Source organism: Falco punctatus (genome assembly GCF_963210335.1).
Source record: "Falco punctatus genome assembly, chromosome: 6".
Classification (NCBI taxonomy): domain Eukaryota; kingdom Metazoa; phylum Chordata; class Aves; order Falconiformes; family Falconidae; genus Falco; species Falco punctatus.
In genome coordinates this window covers 80,321,844-80,349,810 of record NC_137585.1, presented here as the reverse complement: position 1 = coordinate 80,349,810, position 27,967 = coordinate 80,321,844, and the positions used below count along the sequence as shown (strand labels likewise).

At 47.5% G+C, this 27,967-nt stretch overlaps 1 protein-coding gene across 1 annotated transcript; it reads left to right on the top strand.

The window, feature by feature from the left end:
- The first annotated feature begins 22 nt into the window (after positions 1-22).
- WNT2 (Wnt family member 2) lies at positions 23-27,885 on the top strand. The gene is made up of 5 exons (XM_080391057.1): positions 23-2,529; positions 4,046-4,269; positions 7,216-7,493; positions 11,028-11,292; positions 20,637-27,885. Exons 1-5 carry the CDS (start codon positions 2,450-2,452, stop codon positions 20,864-20,866), a joined length of 1,077 nt encoding a protein of 358 aa, XP_080247183.1. The 5' UTR covers positions 23-2,449; the 3' UTR covers positions 20,867-27,885.
- The last annotated feature ends 82 nt before the right edge of the window (positions 27,886-27,967 follow it).

Below are 27,967 nucleotides of genomic sequence, written 5' to 3'. Positions count from 1 at the left end.
CTGGAGCCCCTCCTGAGCAGAGTTGTGCTCTCACAGGTTCGCAGTTCTCTGCCTGGCTGCAATTGCTGTTGGATGGGGTTTCATCGCACATCTTAAATACGTTGTCCCAGAGGTGCTACCACCATCACTGACGGGCTCAGTCTTGGCCAGCAGTGGGTCTGCCTTGGAGCCGGCTGCCATGGGCTCAATCCGATGTGGGGGAAGCTTCTAGCAGCTTCTCACAGAAGCCACCCCTTTAGCCCCCCACTACCAAAACCTTGCCATGCAAACCCAACATAATCCCTCAGGGCCTCTTTCAGTCTTGCCCATTCTGTCATTCGGTGTAACAAGAGAGTGGTTAATGGGGAGAAATAATGGATCCAAGGCGAATTCATGTAAGGCCAGCACAGAGTGGAGGACTTGGAGAGGGAATCTGGACAGCAATAAAGCTGGAATGCAGATGTGGTAGATGACTGTTCTGGAGAGGAAGACGACATTGGTAAGCTGTTGGTGTGGTTGCCACAAGTAAAGGAGCTCCTGTTAATACAGGTGGGTATCTCAGGAAAACCAAACAGGTCAACGTTTTACCGTAGGCTGGTAGCAGGGAGGGCTGTAACCTTCGGTCAGAGGGGTTTGAAGTACTCCTGGAGTTTGCTGTTTTCTCCCTGGCGTTTCTCTTTCTCTTCCTTGCTAATTGATCCAAGGTGTATCTGTTAAACTTAAGAAACTGAAGTTGGCCAGCAGCTGAAAATTGGAGTGTGTTTTTTCACACTGATTATGAAATATATGTTGAATGCTCCTCTGTTGCTTTTAAGACCTGCTGGAGTTACTAACTGGAACTGTAGTTGCCTCTGGGCAAGTAGTACTGTGGAGAAGCAGTAATGTACTCCAAGCTTCAATTGCCCATGACCCAAAATCTTTAAAGCCAAAAGCTTTTCTGATATTGGGGGTGGTTGTGTGTGTGTGTGCGCGCGCTGGTTGGTTGGCTGGTTTCTGTGGGGTTGTTTGGGTTTGGGGGCATGTTTTTAAGTTAAATTGAGAAGTGGGTGAATGTTGCTACCTCAAAAGTTGGTGCAATGGCTTTTTTCTGTTTTCTTTCAGAAACACTAGGTGCTTACATTTGGTTATACATCCGTGATCTCCAAGCTCTACTGAGCACCAGCCTGGAAGCCTGGTACCCTCTCTGCGCACAGTCGTGTCCTGCCTGAAGAGCGGATCTCGCAGGGTGCCTCCTAGCTTGCTTTTCCAGGATTTTCACCTGGAGTTGACAACTGAAGGCATCTTTTAGGAGCAAGGACTGTGCAGTCCCTAAGTTACGCAGCAACCTTCAGCGTGTGTCTTTGTTACAGCCGGCGAGGGCTGACCTGGAGCGGGGGCACCTCCGCCTTGTTAACGATGGTTCGCTGGTTGCACTATCCGTTATCCTGGATTTGCCTTACGCGGATGACAGCAAGTAGAAAAGTTCCAGAATTCCTTGTTCTTGAACTTGCGTCCAGCCCCGGAGGCATCGCCCCGCTCCGCTCCCCCCCCCTCCCCCGCGCTGCCCGAGGCGGTGCGGCGGCAGCGGCTCCCCCCGCCCGGGCCCTGGGCGCCGCCATGGGGCGCGTAGCCCGGCCCCCGCCTCCGGAGCCCACCGGCCGGGGGTCCCCGCGGGGCACGGGAGGACAGGGGGGCTCGGGGCGGAACTGTCCCGGCGCTGGTGCCCGTGGGGAGGCGGTGGTCGGACCGGGGGTGGGTGGGGGGGGGGGCGGCGGGGCGGCGGCGCTCCCGGTACCGGGGCTGCGCTCGGCGCCGGGCCGCGGGGCGTGCCGTGCTCGGTGCCTGCGGGGGAGCGCAGCGGCGTCGGGTCGAGCCCCGAGAGATGCCAAGTGCTGCTGGTCTTGAACAGCCGGGGTGGTCGCCGCTGTAGGCTCCGCAGCGGGTCGCGCAGCATCTGCTGGCGCGTTTGAACTACCCGTCCGCTGGTAGGGTTATTGGGAAGCGGCTGGCTCCTCGGGATTCCTTGCTTAATCAGAGGTGTTACCTCCTCCTGTTCCCCCAGTGTCTCTTGACATCATTTCATCCATCAGAGTTTCAGGGAAAAAAAAAAAAAAAAAAAAACAACCACCAACCAAAGCCGAACCCACCCAGTCTGCGAGCAGCCCGCACCAGCCCCTCAGTTTTGCTGTGACTGCAGGGAAGAGCTGGATCGGGGCAAAGATGAAGGATGGGAGCGGGGCTGAGCTCCTTGTCCTGAAGGATTTAGTGCGGGAGAAATCGAGGGGAATCCAGAGTGATGCACCGATCGGCATCCCCCGTACCCCGGGAGGGGATCTATAAGCCCTGCGGCCGTGCGTGGGGATGCGGAGGCACTTCGACCCACGGAAAATGGAATCCCTCAAGGTGCGGTTCCTCCTGCCGGTCACCGTTGCTCCCTGGGATTTCTTCTGCCCCCCGCGACTGACCTGATGTGGACCGAAGCGCTTCTAACATGAACTTTCTCTCTGGGATCTGGTGGTCTCTTCCCCTGGTCTTGGTCTGGGCGACCCCACCAGTCACCTCCTCATGGTGGTAAGCTGTGCAATTCCAGGAATCTTTATTTGCTCTTGGGGAAGGTGGGGTCGGATTAATTGTAAATTAGGGAAGGGAAGGGGGGCGGGGGGGAGCCTCTCCCTCTCAGGCTTGTACAAGCGGCGCTCGCCGCTGCCAGCTGCTCCGGTCCAGAAAGCCCGGCCCGAAGGAGAGAGGGATCAGACGGTCTCGGCATCTCCTTCCACACCCCGTCCCTGCGTCCCGGCTTAAGCACGGAGCAGCTGCCAGGGCTGAGCGGGTCTTTCGGCAGGGCAGAGGGGTGCGGGGGGGCCGGCCCGGCCCGGGGGGCAGCGGGGCACCTCCCGGGCGGCGGAGGGGGGGGCGCGGAGGAGTGCGCGGAGGGTGTGGAGGGGGGCGCGGAGGAGGGCGCGGAGGAGGGCGCGGAGGAGGGCGCGCCGGCGGGAACACGCCCGAGGTGCGCGGGTGAAGCGCTGCTGCTGGCAGCCAGCCCTCCGCGCCCCGGCGGCTCTGGGATTTGGCTACAGCACGGATTTTTTTTTTTTTTTTTTTTTTTTTTTTTTTTTTTTTGTTATTAATTTTTCTTTTCCCCTTCGTCCTCGCCCTCCCCCGGCCCCTCCCTCCTGCAAAGTTTCTCTCGCTGAAGTGCGAACTGCAAACTGCAAAGGGGTTGGAAGCCCCGCGGGCAGCGCGGGACCCGGCTGCGGGTGGTGGCGGGTCTCGGTGCGGGGCTGCGAGGCAGCCAGCTGCAGGACGGGTCCCTGGAACAGGGCAGGGTGGGAGCACAAACCGGCCCTTCAAACTGGGGACCCCAACCAAGCCCAGGCTGAAGAGTCTTGGCGTAGGAGAGGAGTTAAACCGCTTCTTACAGACCCGGGGAACACACTTAACCTCGACACCGGCCTGACGCGGGATCAAAGCCTGATTTATCGGGCTGAGCCTATTTCAATAAAACGACTATCTGTGTCCGTAGCCGTATAAACGTTATTTATTGCGATGGCTTTCTGTCATGGTGTCTTTTAACTGCCACTTAAATATGTATTTTTTTGGAAGGCAGGGCTTTAACGATTTTATGATCGTATAAAATAATGAAAATACAAGAAAAGGACATTTTCTTCTGTTTGATCCCTTCAAAAGACACCTATAGGAGTTTGGGCTTTATAAAAGGTACCTTTCGAAACATTTCAGGACTAATAGAGACCATCTGGAAACAGATGATGATGTAATTTATTTTTTTGTCAAGGTTTTTTGGCTTGGTTTTTTTGTTGTTTGGTTTTGGTTTTTTTTTAAGTACTGCACGGAGCTGTAATAGCGGGGTTTGGGGTTCTCCCAAACGCTTCACGTTATCAAAAAAACACGGCACCGGAGACTCATTTTGAAGGATTTCCACCAAAAAGGCAGAGGTGGCTGCAGCTCTGGATCCGCCTGAGCAAGGCTCCTGCCCGCAGCCGGGGTGCTGGGGACCCCCTTCCCCCGCAGCCGGTGCCCGGGGGTGGCCGCGGGCCCCCGGCGCTGCCCTGCCCCTTCCCTCCCGCAGGTACATGGGGGCCGTGGGCTCGTCGCGGGTGATGTGCGACAACGTGCCGGGCCTGGTGAGCCGGCAGCGGCAGCTGTGCCGCCGGCACCCCGAGGCGATGCTCTCCATCGGCCGCGGCGTGGCCGCCTGGACGGCCGAGTGCCAGCACCAGTTCCGCCGGCACCGCTGGGACTGCAACGCCCTGGAGCGGGGGCAGCGCCTCCTCGGCCGCGTCCTGCTGCGCAGTGAGTCCCGCGGGGGGCGGGGGGGGCCGCCGCTGCGGGGTCAGGGCGAAGGGGCTTGGCGGGGGGTGGGGGGGGTGCGGGGGCGCTGCCCGGGCAGCGGTGGGGCCGGGAGGGCAGCGCCGAGCGGTGGCCCCCGCCGGTTGCCCTCGGTCCTACCAACGGTGAAGCTTTGTTTGCCGTTTCAGGAGGAAGGGCGGGGGAAATGCAAAATTACCCCCGGGGGCTCACAGGCAGCCGGACAGCGCGTACCATACCGTGCCATACCATGCCATACCGTGCCATACCGTGCCATACCGTACCATACCGAGAAGCGCTACTTTGCTTCAAAACCTGCCTCGAAGCAGAAAGACATGGACAAGCTTCAGAAAGGGAGGGCTGGCAATTAGGGGCTGGCCCTGCAATTCCCAACTTCTCAGTTTTGGGGGACATAACAGACCCCAAACCCACAAATAAAGGGCTACGGAGAAGCTGAGGTGCCAGAATGCGGTTGGGCAGAGGGCCTTCAGCACAGCCCACCCCATCTGGGGACACCGGTACTCGGGGGGGCTGAAAGGAGCAGCTTGCATCCAAACAGGATCCCAGTGTGTTGGGGTGGCAGCCGGCAGCCCCTTCGGTGGGCCGGTTCCCGGGCAGGGCGTTGGGTGCTCTGCCTGCGCTGGGGCAGTGCCAGGCCCTCAGCCTTCTGCGGGGGGTGAGACAGCGGGTCCCTCAGATCAGGCTCCAGGGGAGACACGAGCGGGGACACATCCGATAGGGATGAGCCAGGCTTGTGCAGACCCCACACAACCGAGGTCTGCATTCTGCCTCCCACCCTGGGGGAGGATGGTTAAGCAGGGTGGTGTTGCTATCCAAAGGTTGGACTAAGGCATCTAGTGAGTCTTCAGACAGCTTTTATGTTCCTTTTGACTCAAAGAAATGGCTGAGATCTATTACCATGCCAGGCTGTCCCTACCCGAGTGATAAATGTGCTGAGATTTTTCTTCTATAATGTGTCTCTTTTCACCAAAGGCCACAACGGGGCACACAGCCCTGGTGCACAGCTGGTGAGGCTGACCCTGCCCTGGCACTTGTGCCCCTGAGATGTCCCCAGCACATTTTGAGACAGCCTCTCCAGGCTGTCAGCAGCATGGTGCTGGCGGGGAGAGGAGGAGAGTACCCCGGGGCCATTGCTCCACTGGTGGGGATGGGGTGGAGGTTAGGAGACACTGGGCACACTGACCTGACCAGTGGTACTTCATCCATGGAGCATCATTCAGTGCCAGGCTCTGCTGCTGGTAAGTCGCTGGTTTCCGTAACCAGCTTCGTGTTCCCTTAGCAATTATTAGTGAGTAACCAGTAACGTCAACCATCAGCTGAAGTTTTCGATGAGGTTTGTCTGACTTTCAGGAAAACATGTCTGGCAGAACATGGCCTAATTCTGATGAGGCTATTCCATAAAAACAGTAAAAATGCAGTTTTTCCAGAAGTGAAGTTTTCAGTGTTGGCTCATGGGAGAGAATGAGGCTTCTGAGCTCCACGCTGAGCCTGATCAGGCAGTGATTGCGATGGGAAACACAGCTTGATATTGCTCTAATTTGAAATGAGGTGGTTTTGATTAGTTTAATAAACTCAAACAAAACATTTCTCTTCCAGCAACATCAAGTCTTTCTTCTTAATTAACATTTTACAAAGTTTTGATGTTTCTGAGTACATTTTCTCAGAAGTAAGTCTTCAAAAGAGCACGACTTGTAGCAAGCCTCGATTTCTTCTGCCTGATTTTGAAGGCAGTGTAGGGAAGGCAGGGTTCACCCTTGTCTTTTTGCAAGCTTTTAGTTGCCACTTGCTGAAGGTTTGCACAGCACATGGAAGTCCAGGGCCCATTCCTATTTGAAACATGTAGATGCTACTGGAATAGAAATACTAAATAATAAGGTATATGGCGTAGTGCTGCCCCTCCAATGAGATCACAAATAACAGTCCTACTTTACTGTGCTAACATGACTTAAGGCTTACAAGTCCTCCAAACAGGTCTCACTGCTAATGGTCTTAGATACTGCATAAAAATCTTACTTCTCACTCTTGCCATGCTAAAAAACTTTTAAAGCATGAAAATACCCCATTACCATAAATAGTGTTGTGTGCCAAGATAACACAGCTCCGTATTGTAAATTACTACATCTTAAAATAAGCAATTACTACATTGAAATACGTACCCAATAGCCTAAGAGTAGGCATGTTCTAGAAAGAAATGCAGATAATCTTTGGTATAATAAAGTATCTTTGTCAAGAGAAGGGAAAACTGCCCGAGCAGCTGGCATGTAGAAGTCACAGCTGCCAGGCCAAATCCTGCCTCAAGCATGACACAACCAGTGCCATTGATTTAATGGAACTTGTTTGTGTGAATTACTGTTACTGGGCTTGGTTCTAGGCAGAAAACCTAAATTTAACTTATTTTCAGAAAATAACACCCAAGATTTCTCCCTACTGCCTTCTAAGCAGGAAAGTCTATTCCGAGTGCTTTGGAAGAGGAAAAGCTAGTTTCAAGAGTTCTTTGCAGTATTTTGCAATGTACATGTTGTTCCAGTGTCCCTATTTAATACTTTCTTAAACCTATCTCTGAAATAGCACTTCATATATTTTTCTAAATCGATGAAACATGATAGAAATACCAGCTGTCCTATTCACATATCTGTACAGAATAACCGATCCGTGAAAGTATATTAATCGATATCAGAAGCAAATGTTTAATGTTTTCCAACTCTAACACTATATTGATGAGCTTTTACCAGGGAGGGGTCCAAGTTTAAGCCATGACTAATTCTGGCTCCAGGGAATGTGTATTTTTGTGATTTCAGCCCAGTTTTATCTTTTGCTCAGCAAAAAAAGTCCAGGCTAACTGGCTGGAGTTAGGATAGCCACTCAAACTAACTGCTTCAAACATATTTAAAGTGACTTTTTTTGTTTCAGGTAGCCGTGAATCTGCTTTTGTACATGCCATCTCCTCTGCTGGAGTTGTTTTTGCCATCACCAGGGCATGTAGCCAAGGGGAGCTGAAATCCTGCTCCTGCGATCCCAAGAAGAAAGGCTCTGCCAAGGACAGCAAGGGCCATTTTGACTGGGGTGGCTGCAGTGATAACATTGACTACGGCATTAAATTTGCCAGAGCTTTTGTGGATGCCAAAGAACGGAAAGGAAAAGACGCAAGGGCACTGATGAACCTTCACAACAACAGAGCTGGAAGGAAGGTGGGTGTCCATCCAACAGATGCCTGGAGATGCTCTCAGAGAGCTCTGATGGGTCTGGGGCGGGTAATGGTTGGTCCTTGCTGACTGGTCTCAGCAGTCAGGAAGAAGTATGGGATGAGCAGGAGCCAGAGATGCTCTATCTGTCTCCCTTGGCGGTTCGGTGTGGCAGAGATCTCCAAACAGACTGAATTCAACTTGTTGACAGTGCTCCCGTCTGAGTCAGTTCAGTGGCTCCTTCTGTGGAAAGGCAAACAGGAACCCAAGCCCTTGCAGGATCAGTTTGGATGGAGGTTTTGTTTTGAGCCTAATCCTTATATTTGGAGGAGTTTTACTTTTGTTTAATATAGCATAGAAATTCCCAAGTAAGGCTGAAGACCATACTGAAAAACAGGCTTGACTATTAAAGAGCAATTTTGAAATAGCATTGGAGAAAAAAACCCATCCCATCCATTCCTGTATGTGCACAGTAAACCTAAACACAAAATGAGCAGAAATAAAATACAATTTATTCACTTTTTAAGAAAATATATCCAAAATATGTGTCCCTCCAAAAGGCGTTGGTTCTGGGGCATAACCTGCTCTAAAAAAAATCCCTTTTCTAAACATTGTATGAAAATACCATTCCTGAATTTCACAAAAAGTCTTTACTTTTTTTATTGTAGGTGAGTAGAAGGAGTAGTGGCCGGGTGTATTGCCCACTGCTGGTGCAAGGGCTAAGAAATACATGTATTAACATTTTGTGGTAGTAGCTATAAATAGCAAGAATCACAGAATCACAGAATGGTCAGGGTTGGAAGGGACCTCTAGAGAACACCTAGTCCAACCCCCTGCTAAAGCAGCTTCACCCAGAGCAGGTTGGACAGAGTCATGTCCAGGCGGGCTTTGAATGTCTCCAGAGAAGGAGACTCCACAGCCTCTCTGGGCAGCCTTGCCGGTGCTCTGTCACCCTCGAAGTAAAGAAGTTTTTCCTCATATTTAGATGGAACATCTTGTGTTGCAGTTTGTTCCCATTGCCCCATGTCCTGTTGCTGGGCCCTAATGAAAAGAGCCTGGCCCCGTCCTCTTGACATTCGCCCTTGAGGTATTTGTAGACATTAATAAGATCATCTCTCAGTCTTCTCCAAGCTAAACAGGCCCAGCTCTCAGCCTTTTCTCATGAGGGAGATGCTCCAGTCCCCTAACCGCCTTCATAGCCCTCCGCTGGGCCCTCTCCAGTAGTTCCCTGTCTCCCTTGAACTGGGGAGCCCAGCACTGGACACAGCGCTCCAGATGTGGCCTCACCAGGGCAGGGCAGAGGGGCAGGATCACCTCCCTCGACCTGCTGGCCGCGCTCCTCCTCACGCACCCCAGGGTCCCGTTGGCCTTCTTGGGCGCATAGTGTGTGAAATTGCAGTAAATACATTGTTTCATTATTCAAAATGTATTCAAAATTTGCCTAATCCACCACCTTTAAAACAATGCAGAAAAATATTTGATAATGCTAGACCAATCACTTCTAAAATGATTCACAGAGACTAGTTGTTCCTTGTCTTTGGTTTTCCTTAATATGTATTCAATAGGAAGTAAATTGTTCGTGTTCAGATTTATTTATTTTTTTTGTTTTAAAAAGTTCCTTTTGTAATCTGTAAGATTGTTCTATATTAACTAACTCTTACTAGAAGAAAAGGTCCGATTTTAATGTTTTGTACTGCAAGTAGATGATTTTCCCGACAAATATTTCTCCTTCAACATCTTTTCTCCACCTGTTTATTACCAGCAGGTGTAATTAACATGTAATATAGATAGATGAGGCTATTCAGATCAGTGATACGCATATGCAGTATTATGGCTGTATTTATTTTACTGTCCAAAAGAGACTGCAGTCTACAACACAAGCAAAGGCTTTATAGGGGTGAATGAGCTCCCTGATGGGAAGTACTTTCTGTAATAGTTGAGTATCTTATTAAGTTTAAAAAAATACATATGCCAAATAATACAGTATTGGTAACCAGGTAGTTTTTTTAGAAACTGATCAGGAGACTTTAATAAATATATTTGATTAAAAATAATCAAGACATTCTCATATGCTCTAGGACTGCTTTATAGAAAGGGATGCTGCTTTATATCCCCAGTGCGACAGTGTAGGTTTAGTTTTGCAGGATCTCACTACCTCAGCCTGCCCACAAGCCTGGCATTTGGAACTGGGTAAGACCAGCTGTGCCCTCAGCTTTTTCTCACCCCCAAAAAGGGGTGGTGTTAGGTTTCTTTTAAAACTAGACTATTCCAATTTTACTACTTCAAACCCACATAGAATATAAATCTATAATATTCCCCTACGATTCATACAAAATAATATGCTATGTATCACTATAGGAACATCACTGACAAAGAGTCCTGCATTCCTATGTGCTTCTTCCACTATTCCAACAAATTGTTTGAAATGCACAAGTAGTTAAATTGATTTCTACTCAGATATTTAAACCTAAGCATCTGCTTAAATCCCAGTTTTGTGTTAGCAGGGGCTGTGGGAATGTCAGTGACTGCTTTGAAGTAGTCATATCGTTTACAAGTTGGAAAGAAAATTAAAAGTACTTTGGTTTTATAAAACATTCTTGCTTTATTACTAAGTGCTTGACTGAAAAATGCTGCCCCGCTGTGCATCAGTCTCACTTCTAATCATGGAGCTTTCCTCTCTCTTACCTTCCTCCCACGATGCTGCTCTTCTTGTACAAATGCCAGAATGTTCATATTTCATGAACCCTGAAGGCATAATATTTATAGATCAAATACCCATATCTTCAGAATTAGCATTGAATTATTTATTGCCTATGAACCTATCTGTTGTTCTCCAATGTCATACGGATGGCTCAAACGTCAGAGATGAAGCTGAAATAGCTTTAATGCTACCCAGACATTAAATTAATGATGAAGGTGATCTCTCCAGTGCAAGCTAATGAAGGTCTTACTCGAAAATGTTTGTTAAATGGTTTATAAGCATTTTAAAGATACCATATTTTAAAATTTTGCATGTTTGATGCCTAGCCCAGGTACGATGCTTTGCACAGTCTCTGTAAAATCATTGAAATATGAAGTGCCTACGAGTTCCTGGGCAATATTTGAACCACTGTTCAGGCAAAGGGCAACTTCGTGAAGTCAAGCTAGAGAGGGTCAGCATGGCGATGCTTCAGCTGGAATGATGGGGAAAGGGTGTACCTTCGCCTACCAAGAGGCTGAGGGATTCTGTCCGCTTCCCAGATCGTTTCCTCCTGTCCAGCCTGTGTCCTAGCGTTATGGACCATCTCGGTCCCGGGGATGCCTGCCAGGAGGGCGGAAGGTAAGCCCACCGGCCAGAGGAGGAGGGGGTGTGTGGTTGAGTGAAGCATCCAGAGCAGACCAACCATGCGGGGATGACTTGATGCTACCAGTGGGTGTCACTACAGACCGTGATTTGGAGACCCGTTGCGCTCCTGGCACCACAGAATGAACGGGAAAGGGCCGAGAAGCATAAATTACAGTTTGTTTCACCTGTGTGTATTTTACTGCGTTTCTAAACAGGCCGTGAAGCGGTTTTTGAAACAGGAGTGCAAATGTCACGGTGTGAGTGGATCGTGCACTCTAAGGACCTGTTGGCTGGCCATGGCAGACTTTAGGAAAACAGGAGATTATCTGTGGAAGAAATACAATGGAGCCATTCAGGTGGTCATGAATCAAGATGGCACGGGTTTCACTGTGGCTAATAAGAGATTTAAGAAGCCAACTAAGAATGACCTGGTATACTTTGAAAGCTCTCCAGACTACTGTATCAGGGACAGGGATGTAGGTAAGCCTCTATTGTTACATGTGAATGGTTTTATTTCAGACATTTCTACTTTGAAGGCCAAAAATTATTAATTTTGCATGTATGTATATCTATATCTATCTATAAAAATACAAATCCATGCATGTAACCAGCAGGAAACAGGCAGGAAGATGTTTGGGAAGGATAGCTCTGTAAAAGAACAATAGTTCCTCAATGTCCCCAGATGTACAACAGCCAGCTGTAAAACAACAGAAGAAACAGTTCAGCAGTTTCTCCCAGATGCTATGGAGCCCTGGAGACACTGCAAGGCAAAAGCTGCTTTTAGGACAGGTTTGAGTTACGTTCTGGAGGCAGGTCCCTACTGTGCAGAGCCACATCTATCACACAGCTCACTTCAGAGCTGCCCGATGTAACTACAGCAGCCCCATGTTGTCCCCATGATACCACCTCCTGTCACATTGCTTCTCTTCCATAGTGTTAGGCTGCGGCTGCAGACTCCCAAAGGACCACATATCCTCCTTTATCTGCACGTTCCCCACAGCCCCCTGTGGACTGTGGACCCCCTAAGCTGTAGACACACCTCTCCCCCCCCCCGGTAACGTAGGAGGTACCAGCAGCTTGGCGCAAACCATGCTTGCGCCGGTCAATGAAGCTGTCAGCAACATGGTGCGAGGCAGCTGGAGGACATGCAGGTGGACGAAAGAAGAGCGGTTGGTGGGGCACAGCACACTGCATTGAGCGACACAGCTGTTTATTCCTCTTTACGAGACAGTGTTAGCCCCGTCCATGATAACCGTCGCATTTTCTGAAGGCTTGTGCCAGCTCCGGTGGGAAGAGGTGAAGTTTCAGGGCTGCTATTAACACTGAATTTTTCCGCTGTCAGAGATTTCAATAGATACACACTTAATGGTGTTACAGCATTCAAGGCACTGCCGAGCACCAGGAATCCTGCTAACAGTTCTTGACCCGTCTATAGTATTTCCTGATGTGGCAATTAAAAACTAGCAACTAGAAAACCAGAAATTTGGAGAAGAGAGCCAGACTGAGTAATCCATGAAAGATGTTGTGGAACTAATTAATAGGTTGTATAACACACCAGATTGCACCCGGTGTGACATATCCATAAGTATCTGGATAGCAACGCAGCTCAACTCTTTTTGGCACCACTGAGTATTTACAATCCAAGTTTACTTGGGATAAACATTGCAAAACAACTGCACTTAAATAAGAACAATATGTGAAATCCTGGTCGTGTACTATTGACTTCAGTGAACCCAGAATTCCATCCAGTACGCTTATGTTGTACAGCGTTTCTGGTTAGTTGAGTAGTCAAGGTAATTTTAAGTGTTATTTATGACTTTCGCAGGTTATACTTATTACCTGCACAAACACATATTGTTCCCTGAATAGTGACCAACACTGCAAAGTCTAATACTTTAATCCAAGTGAGTAAATGGGCATACTGTGCCATTGTGCAGAGACTTACTTGGCAGAGTAGGGCTTATTCAAAACTTTGTTTTGTTGAAATTGCCTTGTTCATTGTAAAACCCATTATTTCGTTCTCCCCAAAAGAAGAAACCATACATGCCTCACTTCTATGTCAAAAAGCTGTTTAATAATCTCTGTACTAAGCCTAACCTCATCTGTCAGTCTTGTTATCGTGGAAGAGGGTGGGCATTTTTCACCCCGGTGTATCATGCGCGCTTGCCCAATGCTGTCAAGGTTGCCCAGAGGTGGCAGAGACTGGCACATCATTTGGCTCAGCTCAGGATAAGGCTGTGGGTGAGGTGGTGGCTCTTTGCTGCCCGGAATTCAGAGAACATGGCTGTTTGGAAGAGCACATTTCTGGCAAGCTGCGGTAAATCTTTAATGGGATGCGGGATGCCCTGCTGCTTGTGTGGAGCAAAGAAAGAATCAGATGAACAAAAACTGATCTGGCTTTGGGAGAGGTAATTTTGAACAGCTGACAGCATTTTTTTCTTTCTTACCATTGGTTTGCCCTGTTAAGTGCTCCAGAGTGTCAGCCCTGTTAAATGACTGACAATGAAATGAGATTATGGAAGTCTGTGTTTGGAAATAGGTGGGGAGCATCTCGGCATCAGCTAAATCTAATACCACAGCACTGTAGTGGGTCCTTGAATACAGTTCTGCCTTTCATTCTTCTGGGGAATTCAAGCAATTTAGTGCTTCAGTAAAAAAAATAGCGGTATATCTGCAGATTGGTTAGTATTGGGACTGAACAAAGTATTCCCAGAGCAAACCTTACGAAGTATCATGACTTGACCAGCAAACAGCTTCACAAACTGTAAAATGACCAAGCCAGTGTCTTCTGTGGCATGGGTGTGCTAACACATAGGAACCAGTGAGTTAAAGGTGCTCAGGGGTTTTATCATCAGCGGTCTACCCAAAAAAAGCATGTACCTCATCTTCTGCCATCGGAGCTTTTAGTCTTCTCTCTGGTGGCAGGCAGTCACGCGAGGGTGCTGGGGCTGAGTGAACCCCACCGGGTCTGGCAGTCTGTCTAGGGGAGGCAGCTGGACGTACATGCATATATCACCCCTACAGCGTGTAAAATGTGGTGGGGTTTTTGTTTGGGGTTTGGTTTTTTTTTTTCCCCCTAGAAGGAAAAAAGGAGTAATTGATTTCAGGAGAGAGATAATATGTGGAAATCACTAATAGCAACTCAATAGCACGCGAACATAATAATCTGGCCACCCCTTGTCTAGCATTAGGATTTCACAACTTTTAGAAAAGGACCAAAAGAAGATCTTCAGAAGTGTTCAGAATTCACTTAAATCTGCTCACATTTGCTCACATGGATGCTGAAATAATTTTTGCTCACAATTTCGTACTCATAATTTGATAGAAACAGAGGTAGGACATCCCAGAGGGCTTTTGAAAATCTTGTCATGAATTTAAAATTTGGCACAATTTGCATGGTCTTCTCTTATATTACCATAATTTTCCAACTCCCAAAATGAATACATGCAAGCATATCCAGGACTGCAGTGGGAGAGACCTGTTAGAAATGATAAAGCTGTGAAGGGAACTAAGGTGATGGCTCTGCAAGTGGCAGTCCCACTGTCGCACATACTATCTTACCCTGAACACGGTACTTCACCTTCTAGATGCTCTAAATTATAAGCTTCTGTTAGAAACTTTTAATGTTTTACAAGATTGCAGGCTTGGCTGATTGAAAGCTGTTGCAGGTTTACCATGTTTTGAATGCACCGGTGGGCAAGCCGAGCCTGCTTTTGGAATAAACATAGGAGCAGCTGCAGCGTGGGCATCGCGTGCTGGCCCAGCCTTCCTTACAGGCTGCTCATGGAGACCATCACAGCAGTGTAATGTGGTCTTGCAAAGGGAAACATTTTAGACCAGGTTTATTAAAAATTAATTTGTACAGAGCTACCATGAAACTCTAGGCAGTGTTTGAGTGAAGCGTCTCCCTGCGGGGAGACCCCCACCAAAGTGTGTAGAGCAAGCTGAGCATGTTGAGGTGGTGTGTATGAGCAGGGAAGCCGTGTCCCCAGGCGAGGACATCAAGGCGGGGGGGGTGGGGGTGGTGAGCAAGTGGCAGGATGGTGGTGCTGTGCACATGCTGACTGTTCACAACTGTTCTGGTAGCAATGAGGCTTTGGCAATGTGGAGATGGTGGTGGAGCAGAGATGGGGCACCTCTGTGTGTAGATGATCTCAAGCTGCTGCAGCAGTCCCTTAGGACCTGCTGCAAACCCACATGCCATGTGCTTCAGGTCATCCATAGGTTTCTCCTGACACTGACATGATTCCTCTTTGGGCGGCGTCAAAGCCAGCGTCACTGCCTCTGCCTGTGCATGGGGTGGGGGTCGCGTACCTGGATTGCGGTGGCCATCTCCTGTGGCTCCAACAGGCTGGCAGGGTGCTGTGGCTGTGTTTGCGGACCCTCCACACCTGGTCTCCTGGTGGGTGGAAAGCACTGCGGAGATGCACGTGCAGTGCTGTGGGCAGCCCCCTGGAGCTGCACATTGGGTGACAAAATGCATGCCCGGGATGAGCTGCTTCGGGTCCTTCGCGGGGTTCTTTCTGTGTTAGTTTATTTCCCCTGCCGCCCCACGTAAGCCATTTGCTGCATTTTTGAGATGAACGAGGCCAAGTCTGGAGTGAAAGAAAAATGTGAGATTAAAATGTGGCCTGCAAAGTATTGCTGTGCAAGATGTGTTAGTGCTTGAGGTATGTAACCCATGGAGGAAAACCAATCCTGATCTATGTCAAAAGCTTCTCACTGAGTTTAGCCGCATACAGGCAGTCCCTGTGTGACTTCTTGGCCCGTATCTCCCAATTTATGCATTGCGAACACGTTGGGTGCAGTCCCAGCCTCCTGCAAGCTGACGGTGGAGCTTGCAATGACTTCCATTGCCCCAGGAGCCCCTGGGACCTCAGAGGTTATGACAGCTATCGGTGGCTCGAGACACATGTTTACTCTAAACTGATTCCAGATAAGGGGCTTTTATCAGCCCATTGCCCTCTCTTCGTTGCTGGCCTGGGAAATCCCAGCCCCCTCCCGACAAGGCTGCCTCCCTGTTCTCTCCAGCCCTGCTGTACGGAGGTTCCACATGAATCTTTCTTAACTTAAAACTTCTGGATTTGAAGTAGCTTCAGAGCTGGTTTTCTGTGAATGTTTCCTTTTTATTTTCTCCACCCACCCGCCCCAGACGCCTGTGTGGAAACTAGTTCATTGTTGTTGGGGATTTCACTGTTTTTGTGGGGTTTTGTAGGTGCATGTCAGATAACGAACTTTATTGCTTGAGGCCAGATTTTTAATCAATTGGAAGAGAAGGGAAAATCTCACTTTGTAAAGGAATAAATACATTTTACTGCTTTAGGAATGGGAAAAAATATTTTTCAGCTTACCACATGTTTGCTTAAGAAAACAACCGTGTAAACCAAGAAGAAAGGATTTGATGTATGGGCCGTAAAGTTGGTAGTATTAAAAGCTGTGGATGTTTTGGCAGGCATAATGTTGTGTGTCGGCATGGCAATTCCAACATGAAATAAAAACAAAGACTTTTTACAAGTTTGAACATACTCCTGCCTCTTAAGTGATGAGGACGTGCACTCCAGGTAGCAGGCAAAGATCAGAAAACTCTGCCTTGTTTTGTTTAGTGTCTTCTGCTGTCTTCATCACCTGGGTATCTCAGTGCCCCCCAAGGAGCCCAGTAACTTGCCTGGTTGCTTACTGTCAGCTATTGCTCATCTTCTTTCTCAGGAGAGAAGCTGCAGAGATGCTGAAGATGCTGTTTGAACTTTTAAAAAATGTTGGTTTTGCTCAGAAACTACACCTTTATATGAGCCTGTTTTCTTTTTGCCACATCCTGTGGATAATTTAGTCTCCTCTTGCAGTGCCACAGTAGATGTTGATGTTGTGTTGTGGGCAGTATCAGACGATACCGGCTTCTTGGCTGTGTGTTAGTGGTTGAAATAATTTTGGTTTTGAAGCCAGTGGCAAAACTGTTGAAACCAGCAGCTGTATCCCACTCAGGTTCTCCTTCACTGCTTTGTGATTTCCCTAAACATCTGGAAATGAGAACTTTAGAGTTGGAAACCAGCCTGTGCTTCAGCTGAGGGATGTGGTCAGACCTTCCTAGGGCAGCTCCTGCTGGAGGTGGGGGCTGTGGGGTCTTCCTTCACCTGCAGCAGCCAGGCAGCATGGCCCTGCTCTGCTCCCACTCGGGAGGCACGCTGAGGTGCACGGCGGCTTTGCTTCTCCTGCGTTGGAGGAGGGATGCCTGGCTGGCTGCTGTGCGACAGTGGCACAGCCAAGGCACCAAGTGTCCGGCTTGTGTCACATGAACCACAGGCAGACAGCAAAACGCCAAGCATTTTGAAATCTAAATCACGATTTTGAAATCACGGTTGCTGGAGATTATTGTTCTAGGCGTGTTGCATTATGTAGCCCAGGCGCACTGGGACCTCAGGGCTGGGGCTCGTAGCGGGGTAAGAGTGTGCAGGGCAAGGGAGGTGAGGGGGAACCTGTGCAGGGAGGTAAACTGGAATTCACACCAAATTCCTGATGCAGAACATTAATCATACGAGTCATGAGCTTAGCCTTTGCACGTTTTTTTTTCTGTCTGAGCAAAGAGGGCAGGACAAGCGTCTGACATTGCTGTGGGCTCACACAAGCATGAGCACTTACATTTAGATGTCCTAGCTGTTTGCACAGCACCGTGGATGGAGGAGAACGTGTTGGCTTGGAAGCAGGGTTTGGTTTTCTGCCACAGGCTTCCTATGGGACCACAGGTGGATCACATAGCTCTGCATCCTCCTAACTCCTCAGCCCTGCCTAGATCTGGGGCACCAGGGGCCACCAGAATTCTCCCTTCCCCCAGTGTGGAGTGATTCCTGAAAAAATGATCTGGGAAAGGCCCTTTGGCATCACTGCTTTGCCTGCCATGCAGGTTGCCCCAGTGCAGGTGGCCTTGCAGGGAGAGCTGCGTGGCAGAGGGCTTGCCTGTGTGGGTCGTTGCTGGTGGTACCTCTCCTCCTCCTCCCTGGATGCCCTGCACAGGACCCAGGTGCTGGCAGTGTCTGTGGGGACAGGAGACCAGGAGTTACTGCTGGTTTCCTAGCGCAGGGCATGCCTGATGCAACTCGTCACTGGTTTTTACATCAAAGTGAGGTGCTCCCTTAAAGAGCAGAGACTTACTGTTCAGCTGCCTCCCCAAGGATGCTGCGCAGAGTGCTGCTACATGGGCAGCAGCGTGAGCAGGCTCCTCGGAGCCCAAGGAGGTCGGTATTTACCAGGCTGCAGGTGCAGGAGCCTGTCTGTGGCTCCATTCAGCATGTCTTCTCCTCCCTCTGCCTTTTCCCTCGAGTGGCTGAGCACAGCTCTGCTTGGCCTGTGCAGCAGCACCTGTGCAGCTCTGGACCCTTGGACTGCGGCCGGTGTCTCCGTCAGCGAGCGGCTCCCGGAGCGGGCGGCCGTGCAAAGCTCTTCTGCTCTGCCCGCGGCAGCCCTGGACCAGCGATTTGATATTGCAGCTTTCCAGGTGTAGAATTCTACACGATGAATATTTAAGTATTTAAATAAATACAGGAAGGCTGAGATGCTTTCTAGGGACCTAAACGCTCATCCAGGACAGCAGCTGAAGCCTGCCCTGACTTAGATGCAAGAAGAGGAAAATTTCCCCCCACCATGGCTAAGAGGCTAAATAATGTGTCACATGAAAAAACATAGTCCGAGAAAGTGACTTTACTCAAGTCCTGAGACCACTTGCAGCCTCAGCGGTGGGCCCAGGCCTGGAAAGCCGTGCAGCCTCCCAGGCGCTGGGGACAGCAGGGGATGGAGGAACAGCGAATACTCGTATGTTGTGAGCTGCTTCAGTACAGCAGCAATAGTATATACAACCTCATAGGGGGGGGAAAAGATTAGCATTTATGCAACTTAGATTTTTAATAATTACAGATTAATTACAGCTTAAGTTTTATTAAGATTGGTTTGCTATCCTAGCTCATGCAAACTTGAGTTAATGTCTGCATGCATTTTTTTTCTTTAAGAGGGTAAATTTTTCATGGTTTATGTACACCTGTGAATACACTTTGTAAAATGTTTCCAGTTAATTTAATGACCGCAGTCAATACTTAGGGAAATCCCATGTTGGCCAATAACAGAAGAACGGCGCTATAATTTGGTCTAGGGAAAATGTCAAAACGATATCAATCTCATGGATATACGTGAAATTGATTTACAATAGCAGTACATAAGAAATTAGGTGAAGCAATGAGTATTCATGAAGTTTTCAAATTGCTGGTAATAATCTGTCAACAGCTGTGGTATAGGTCCTAAATTGTACCCTAAGGTAACTTTGTTAGATGAGCAGCGGCTCGTGTATGGTGCAGCAGCTCGTGTATGGTACAGCAGCTGTTCAGGCTAAAACAGGCCTTAAAGAGGCATTTTGTGCCACGTGGAGGTGGGCAGAGGCACTTTAGCCACTCCAGAGGGGTTTTAAGAACATGATGAGGTGTGATATGCTTCCCTACCCCTCTTTCAGTCCACAGCAGGCTATAAATTAATTTCTTCCAATCTCTATCAAGAGAAAGGAGAAGAATCCTTGGTGCTTACCCCACAGAGATGAGAGGTGCACAGAGCAGACAGTCTTCAGCTGCCACCTGAACTGTGGGTGGACACAGCAGTGATGCCAAGCGGTCAGGGTGCTTCTGCACTCACTTCTGCAGAGAATTTTAACTACCGGCAGCACAGTTACTCTGCCCGTGTGTCCCCTGCAGCCACCAAATTTATCAGTCTCCTCTTTCCCAGACCTCCCCTGGCCACCCAGAGCTCCCCTGCAAAGCTCACGCAGTCCCGAGCAGCAGGGGATGCTCCTCTTGGGTGCCCCATGCTACAGAGCCCTGGGGGACTGGACTGCGTCCTGGGGGTAGGAGGGAGCTGCACGGCTGCCTCAGGGAAGGTATCTGCTCACTGGAGAGGAAAAAGTGCTATGCAAAGATGAAGCAAAGCGCGATGATAGTCACAGAATCAGGCAGAGCCTTGAAGTGTGTCATGGTTTAACCCCAGCCGGCAACTAAGCCCCACGCAGCTGCTCACTCATTCCCCCCGCACTGGGACAGGGGAAAGAACTGGAAGAGTAAAAGTGAGAAAACTCGTGGGTTGAGATAAAGACAGCCTAAGAAGTAAAGCAAAAGCTGCGCTTACAAGCAAAGGAAAGCTAGGAATTCATTCACCACTTCCAGCTGGCAGGTGGGTGTGCAGCCATCTCCAGGACAGCAGGGCTCCATCACGTGCAGCGGTTACTTGAGAAGACAAATGCCATCACTCCGAATGTCCCCTCCCTTATTCTTCTTCCGCCAGCTTTACACGCTGAGCATGACCTCATCCAGTATGGAATATGCCTTTGGTCAGCTGGGGTCGGCTCTCCTGGTTGTGTCCCCTCCCGGCTCCTTGTGCACCCCCAGCCTCCTCGCTGGTGGGGTGGGGTGAGAAGCAGCAAAGGCCTTGGCTCTGCGTAAGCGCTGCTCGGCGATAACGAAAACATCCCTGTGTGACCAACACTGTGTCCGGCACAAATGCAGAACATAGCCCCGTACTAGCTGCTGTGAAGAACATGAACGCTATCCCAGCCAAAACCAGCACAAAATATTTGGTCCGTTTTGCTCCTTCTCATCTCTAGACCAGATTTGTAGGAGAAATTTGAGAATTTGAGAGGAACTTTACCTTATAGGTGTTTCTCTGGCTTGATAATGAATCCTGGGTGATGTCATGTCAAAGGATCAAATACATTGCAAATTATGTCTCCTATACTTATTTTCATATGCTTTCTGTCTTTCCTTAAAATCCACCTCCTGACCTTTACTGCATTTCCTTTGTAGGGTCCCTTGGGACAGCTGGTCGGGTTTGCAACCAAACCTCCCGCGGCATGGACAGCTGTGAAGTGATGTGCTGTGGGAGAGGCTACGACACCTCCCGTGTCAGCAGAATGACAAAATGCGAGTGCAAATTCCACTGGTGTTGTGCTGTGCGCTGCCAGGACTGCCTAGAAGTGGTAGATATTCACACCTGCAAAGCGCCAAAGAGCGCTGGCTGGATCTCCCGGACATGATGCACAGGCTACAGATGCTTGATGACCACAGCCCTTTTCCCTTCCTGGTCCATGCAGGGAATGCATCCGAGGTCTCTACTTTTACACCAGTTTCACCTTTGCCTTTCATTGCACAGAAGCTGCTGAATTATTAATACAAACTTTGAAGTATTTACCTCCCCTTTCTGCATGACAGTGTTGCTGCAGGTGTCTGTGCATAAACCGATGCATCTCTGGAAGGGTGTACTTCTGCCAGAACTCTTCCAACACGCATTTCTCCCCTGGACTCCTTGTGGCAATTCATTCCTGCCATCCAGGAGCACAGCAAGATGCAACGATGGAGCATTTCGTACAAAACCACCACCAACAACTGTGTAAGCTGAGCTTGCTCAAGCATCTTCCAAAGGATTTTGTGCTGGTCACAGTCATGCCCTGGATACTGAAGTGCTCGAGAATTTGAGCACCGGTTGGTAATTCCTCCATGAGAGAAAATTTGGGGCCAGGCTGGGTGAAAGGCTTTACTGGAGGGATATTCGTCTGTCCCCAGTGGACTGGAGTTTGCAGTAAAGTGTCCACCTGAGGCCACCCCGACCAGCATGAGCATGCTGCAGCTTCCCGTGGGGCAGCAATTGGCCCATGGGGAAAACCAAAGGAAACTGCAGGAGATGTATTCAACCACAGTATTTTCATAAACTATTAAAGAGTCAAAGCAAGTGTCTTAGTTATATATTTGCGCAAATTTGCCTTAAAAGCTTTTAAATCATCATTAATATTAACTATTGAGGTTTTTTTGTGATCTGAAGGATCGAAGAGAAAGTATTTGTTTCTCAGCTTGGTGAGAGCTGGGTATAGGACACTGAACTACCTAAGGATAAGGTTTCCTATTTTTCACTTACTGAATAAGCATAAAAATGTTTGCAGAAAGCTGACGTAGAAGGAAATACCTTGTCTCAGTTATGATCGGGTTTCTAAAGAATCTATCAAATTCTATGTTCTTTTAAATTTAATAAATCTATTAAATGCATTCCAAATGATACTTTCCATTCGGATGGGGACTTCCAAATCTGATTTTCTCTGAATACTTTCTGCAAAAACTTCTAGCTATCATTAAGGGTGTGCTGGCCTTTGAAGGAGGCAGTGACAGGTTGTGCCATGCTGGGCTGGCAGCAGTGCAAACCAACAAATTGCTGGAAAGATGTGCAGGCTCATGAGGCCCAGAAACCACAACCTCACTGGAAAGGAGCTGAGTCAGAGAGGGACCAGCTGCCTCTGCTCAGAGCTGGGACCAGCAAATGAGCCGAGATGAAAGATGGGTCCTGTGCCAGTAAGTATAATAAGGCTCTGGAAAAGCACCCATGAAGTGCAGAGACAGGCAAGGTAGTAAAAAAACAACACGGGAAAGGAGGCTGAATGAGTGATAGAACACACTGTAGCTTCAGGTAAAATTTCCATATGAAAATGAAAAAGAGTGGAGGAATCCTAGCAGGGGCAAACAGTGCATGAAAAAGCAGCATACAAGCAGCATACCGTGGCAATGGAGTGAGTATTCTGGTTATGTGGGGTTTTTTTTTGTTTGTTTTAAAAAATAATATGTAAAAAGAATGGAGGTTTGCATTCAATGGTCTTGAGAGAGCAGTCATTTACATCTGAAAGGCTTTGGGAAAAGTCTGTACTGTTAATATGAGTAAGTCATCCCCAGAAGGCACAGCTGGCATTAAAAGATTAGGAGGATCCAGAAAGCTATTTATTTGGACAATAAGATAATGTTTCTGTTACTGTATATGGCATTAATGTAATGGTCCCGGCTAGAAGTAAGAATAATCACGCTTCTGGGTATAAACCAGCTGCTGGTGGGAATAGCCCTGCCGGCGTGCTAGTGCACAGTGCGTGCATTGCACACACATGCACGTGCAGTGCAAAGTATACGCACTCCGTTCAGTTGTTATACTGTTGGCCTCATTACTGCTGGCAATTCTGGCACTGGGCTCGATAAGGAAAATTTCATACCTAATTGTATTTAAAGGTGAGCTCCAAGGAGAATTTTTATTATGATTTCATTGTGAAATTAAATCCGCACGTAGTTCACAGCCTGGGCAATACCACATTTTAAGCCTTAAGGAACTTAAAAGTAGTATATTATTTTAATTTTTTTTGTGCGTCAAGTTTTTTGAAAGACTCAGGGACCCTTTGAGTAGTCTACAAGTTTCCCATCTAATAAAGCTGAAAATATTTAAATGTTCTGGAAAAAAGGAAGCCTCATTCTTACAAGGGAACTTGTTCTAGGCAGTTGAATACAAGGTAACGCAATCAGATCACTTCTTAACTCCATCGTTTGCTTAATACACCAATAAACAAACCCACCTGAATTCTGCAGTCCCAGGTAAAGTGTTTCGGGGTCGCTGTATTAAAGATGGAACTTCTATTCCCTGACCTGGTCCTCCTCCTCCTCCTCCTCCTCCACCAAGGTGTATCTTCTTGCTGCACACTTTCCCCTGATCTCAGGGGCCTGGGGTTCCTGAAGGCGAAGATGGTGGCATTGAGTACCTTGGCCTTTTCTGTGTGCTTTGTCACCAGGTCCCCTGCCCCGTTCAGCAGCAAGCCCACCAAAGGTGTGCACAGCAGGCTGAATTTTGTATTTCACACAAGAGCCATATCAATAAGACGTAATGCAATGCCTCCATCAAACCTGCTTCACCAGAGGAGAAACGGAGTATTTTGCAGCGCAACAGATGTGTAACTGCTGAACTAGCCATTTATTTGATTACTTTTTTTTCCTGCATTTATGATTTTTAAAAAAAAAAACGGAGCTCAAGGTAGGCTTCTTACAGCTGTAAGCATTTCTGCTGCCTCTTCCATGAACAAAACACTCCTGGTAGCTTTTGCTATTTCTTAGAGGGAAAAGACGCTCAGAGATGTAAATATTTCTAGGAAAGGTACCTCCTCGACCTTCAGCTAATCAAACAAAGAAAGAAAAAGGGAGAAAAAGAAAAAGAAGAAACAGAAATCAGGCAAGGCAAATGAAATAATCCTCTGTTTTCTTCTGTGCAATAAATTTACTTATGTATTTATTCATGAAGAGGAAACAGTTGTCCCTAGGTAGACACTTTAGTGTCAGAATAATGTTAGCTGAGGTGAAAGGCTTAAAAGGCTGTAGGACTTATTTTTTAAAAATATGCAATCTAATTGAGGGAGTTCCCTTTAATTTGCTGTATGAAATCAGAATGTAGCATTGCTCTGAGATGCTGTTAGCCTGTCAAACTTTTTGGGGTTGCTCCCTTCCCACTGTTTTCTATTTTAACAAACTCTGCCCCCAAAAGTATGTTGAGCTGTTTTAGGAGAAATCTCACTTAAAAAAAAGTGTCATTTTCTTTTACCACAAGGAAAATGGGGAATGACTTCTAGGAACAGTGGTGTATGTTACAGCACGTGGGTATTGTAGCTCAAGAGATTGTGGTGCTGCTTCTTTTTTTCCTGCAAAACTATCTAAACCCAATTTGTGCATCTCACCCTGACCTCCCATCTCTGTGTAACCTTTGCAGATGTGAATTAGAAATAAAATACTGTATTTCTGGTGCTGTGCTGCACAGCTGCTGAAGGGCATCCAGCCTGGATGCCCAAATCACACCCGCGTTCAGCAAGCAGCTGGCGATCCCTGCCTGCAGGCTTCTTGCCCAGCCTCTCGTGGGACTCGGTGTATGGTGGCAAAGGGGTAGTAATCATTTTATTGGGGTTTAGTGAAGATCTGGGGCTGGGGAGGGTGCTTTTGCTAGGAAAAACTGGCTAATAATCCAGCGTGGCAGCATGAAGCGTACCCGTGCTTGCTCATCTCCGTGTATTTTGTCTCACATGCCGAGGAAGGCCTGAAGCCTTCATGTGCAGGTGACGGCCGCCTCTGAGGGCGGAGGCAGTTTTGTGGTCACGTGTAAGAGCCTGCAGGTTTCTCCTGCCACGGCAAACAAGACAAAATTAACTTGTTTTATTATCTGGAATAGAGCAGCACAAACTTGGTTTTGGTTGTGGTTTTTTTTTGTTTTGTTTTGGTTTTTTTGTTTGTTTTTTTGTTTTTTTCTTTAACAGCCCATTTGCCTGATTACGTGGACGTGGCTTCATAATATAAGAGCTCTTGTGTGGAAGAAGCAAACATACATGAATCAATATATTGACTGCTCCTCCTGTGTTGCTCCAGGGGGGCCTCCCTGGTCCCTCAGAGATGAAAAACCAGGAGTTCCACCCTCCCTGGTGGGAACAGCACGTGAGGCTGGGGGCTGCCTCGCACACATGCCTTGACCACAGCCGCTGAGGTGTCCAAGCCCTCTGTGCAGGGACAGCCACACCGGCTGTGACGCGGGGTGCGCGCGAAGGCTGCTGCTGCCTTGGGATGTTTACCTTCTGTAGGCTTCTGCAACACAGCAAAGCCGGTATGTTTTCCTCCTTTCTACTGGGGTAAGGATTTCTGTGCTGTCCCACTAAAAAAAGAAGAGTCGGTGTATTTGCTGTTTGCTTCAAATCACAGCAATTAATCACCAGAGGAAACAACAGCCTTCCACCAGGTGTAGCACTGTGGCTCTCACTCTGGAGCAGCTGTAAATCTACCTAGCGCGAAGGCCAGGTGACCAACTTGATTTACTTGACACTCCTGGGTGTCTCTCTTTTTTTGGTTCTATGCAACTTACAGTGTAAAGAAACACCATCCATCCAAATTGTATTAGGCTGTCTTTAAGGAAAAAAACCCAGGAACTGTTAACTTTTCAAGCTAAAAAGCCACCCCACCCCCACCAAATCTGCAAACTGAAGATTTGGATGACTTATTATCTGAACCAAATTTCCAGAAGTCTCATCTCTGCACTAAGCCAGAGGCTTTCCATCATTATAGTCACGGGCTGTGTTTGCCTTTTGATCTAAGCCATGCTGAACTTCACAGAAAACATGTCAGAGGCAGAAAAGCCTACGGCAACAAACTTTGCTCAATGAAAAAGAAAATCCTTTTGTCTGACTTGCCTAAGTCTCCCAGATGCCTGGAATTATAATTGAAGCTGAAAAGAGATTTTCTAGATAAAATCCATGGTTCATTACTGCTTATAAGGGAGATGGATACTAGACACGGTAGAAACAGAATTGCCTAAAGATATTTTTGAGTTCTAAAAGTTCCCCATCGTTCAAGGGAAGGATCTGATTCTTCCAGGAGTTAAGTATTTCTTTTTATCAGATTATTACAGATAGTAATTTCCACACATCATAATTCACATTATCTCTTCCTCTAACATTAGGCCAAGCTACTACCTTAGCTGGTGACAAACGTGAACGCTGGTATATAGCTAGATAAACACTGACATGCTAACATTTACATATTAGGACTGTTAATCAGAGCAATTTGTTCTTTTGAAATGTAGGGTATATAAAAAATGAACTTTGACAGGTTTTTCAGGTGGCTGGGGAGTAAGTGACACACAGCAGCACAGGACAAGACCTGACTATGCCTGATCCTTCTGATTTTCACCAACCTTAAATAATTCTGACAGCGCTGTTGAGGCAAAATGAATGAATACGATTATCCCTAGTTTTACAGCTAGAGATACACAGGAGCACCTGCTGTAAAGGTGTTCTCTGTAGCTGTTCTAGCAATTCAGAGGCAAAGCAGAGGAAACAAATATTGGCCCATTTCACACTTCCACATGTTGTCCTCTAGCAATCCACTGTCTCTAATCTTATGCCATGTCCCACATTAAATGCAAGCCATACTAATCTCAACATTACAGCGAATTGTTTTGCATGAATAACGGCCAGAGATGAAAAACCTGTATGGAAATCCCCAACAGCAACACACCTCACCAGTTTTAACACTTAGCTACGGGGCTCTCCAGTCTCCTGTGTCCTCCCTTAAGCCTCACTCTTAACAGTTGATTTCTCCTGATACAGGGATGTATTTTTTCCTCACAGCAAAGCAGTGCTTGCTTTAATGCAGTACCATTGCTCACCTGGACAAAAATCTTTCTTCTATGTAGACTAATGTATCTGCAATCAAGAGGGCAAAAAACAATGCAGTGCATCTCCTGCTGTTAGGAAACATTTTCCTTTTATACCAAATCCAATAACGAGAGTTTTGCCTTTTCTTACTCATATCCTCATTGATAAACAAACTTAACAGCTGGTGATCACAGTCCCTCGAGCTGCTCAGCATTTTTAGAATAATAAAGTTGAACTGGCAAAGTGGCATTTTTGATCTGTTGCATCAGGTTCATGCTTCCTTATCTGGGAAAGGAGTTGAAAAAAAATATATTTTTGAGGCACCTGTAAGGATGCACTTCCAATTCTTGACAGACAGGACTACTTGCTTCAACCTCCAGATCAAATTATTGATCTTAGAGCTGGTCTCATGCATCAGCAGAGGCGTCTGTGGGAAGTTACCATCCACAGTGGCTAAGTTACAAATGAATACACAGCACAAGGATAGGATTTCCTGAGGTAAGCACTAATGATGGAACACCAACCTCTCTACTAATTGTGCATGGACTAACACCAATTTTGCTAATGAGCTTCTGGTCTCAAGCAACAGTTTAATTTGTACAGGAAAAAGTACCTTCTTTTTCATACTTGAAAAGTACTTGCAATGCAATAAAAACTCAGCAAGAAATACATAAAAGCATGAATGCAATGATCACTCGCTACAGGTAAATTTGTATTCAGTTCTCTGCCATTACATATGCTTTGTTCTGTAGCCAGAGAACAAAGCACTGGGTTTCTGGAGGTACTTGAGAAAACAGTGGTGTGAAGAAAATCTGTCAAGTACGTGGAGTTTCCTGAAAATTCAAATGAGGATAAAATTGACCTCTGTGCAGTGACAGGAATCAGAAGCCCAAAGTGCCATCCAAACTGCCTGGAGAGCCTAAAGCTGCTTTAAGCAAGAGCTTTAACTGTCTAGAAGCCTTGGCTAGACTGTCTGTAGTGCTGAGGGCTTCACCCGAACTGAACTCCATAAGAAAAGGCAGTGATACAATTGCTTAATTGTAAAGTTATTAGTGTTTTTTCACTAACTGAACGGAAAGCCAAGCCCTAGCTGTGGTGAAGGAGATATACACCACACATGTTTAAGACCACAAAGTACAACTGGAGCTTTGAAGAAGA

What these genes read in the sequence shown, in the direction of transcription:
- WNT2 (XM_080391057.1), top strand. Translation starts at nt 2,450, where the DNA reads ATGAACTTTCTCTCTGGGATCTGGTGGTCTCTTCCCCTGGTCTTGGTC. An exon ending in CCAGTCACCTCCTCATGGTG is followed by an intron (nt 2,530 to 4,045) that starts GTAAGCTGTGCA and finishes TCCCTCCCGCAG; the next exon opens with GTACATGGGGGCCGTGGGCT. An exon ending in CGGCCGCGTCCTGCTGCGCA is followed by an intron (nt 4,270 to 7,215) that starts GTGAGTCCCGCG and finishes TTTTTGTTTCAG; the next exon opens with GTAGCCGTGAATCTGCTTTT.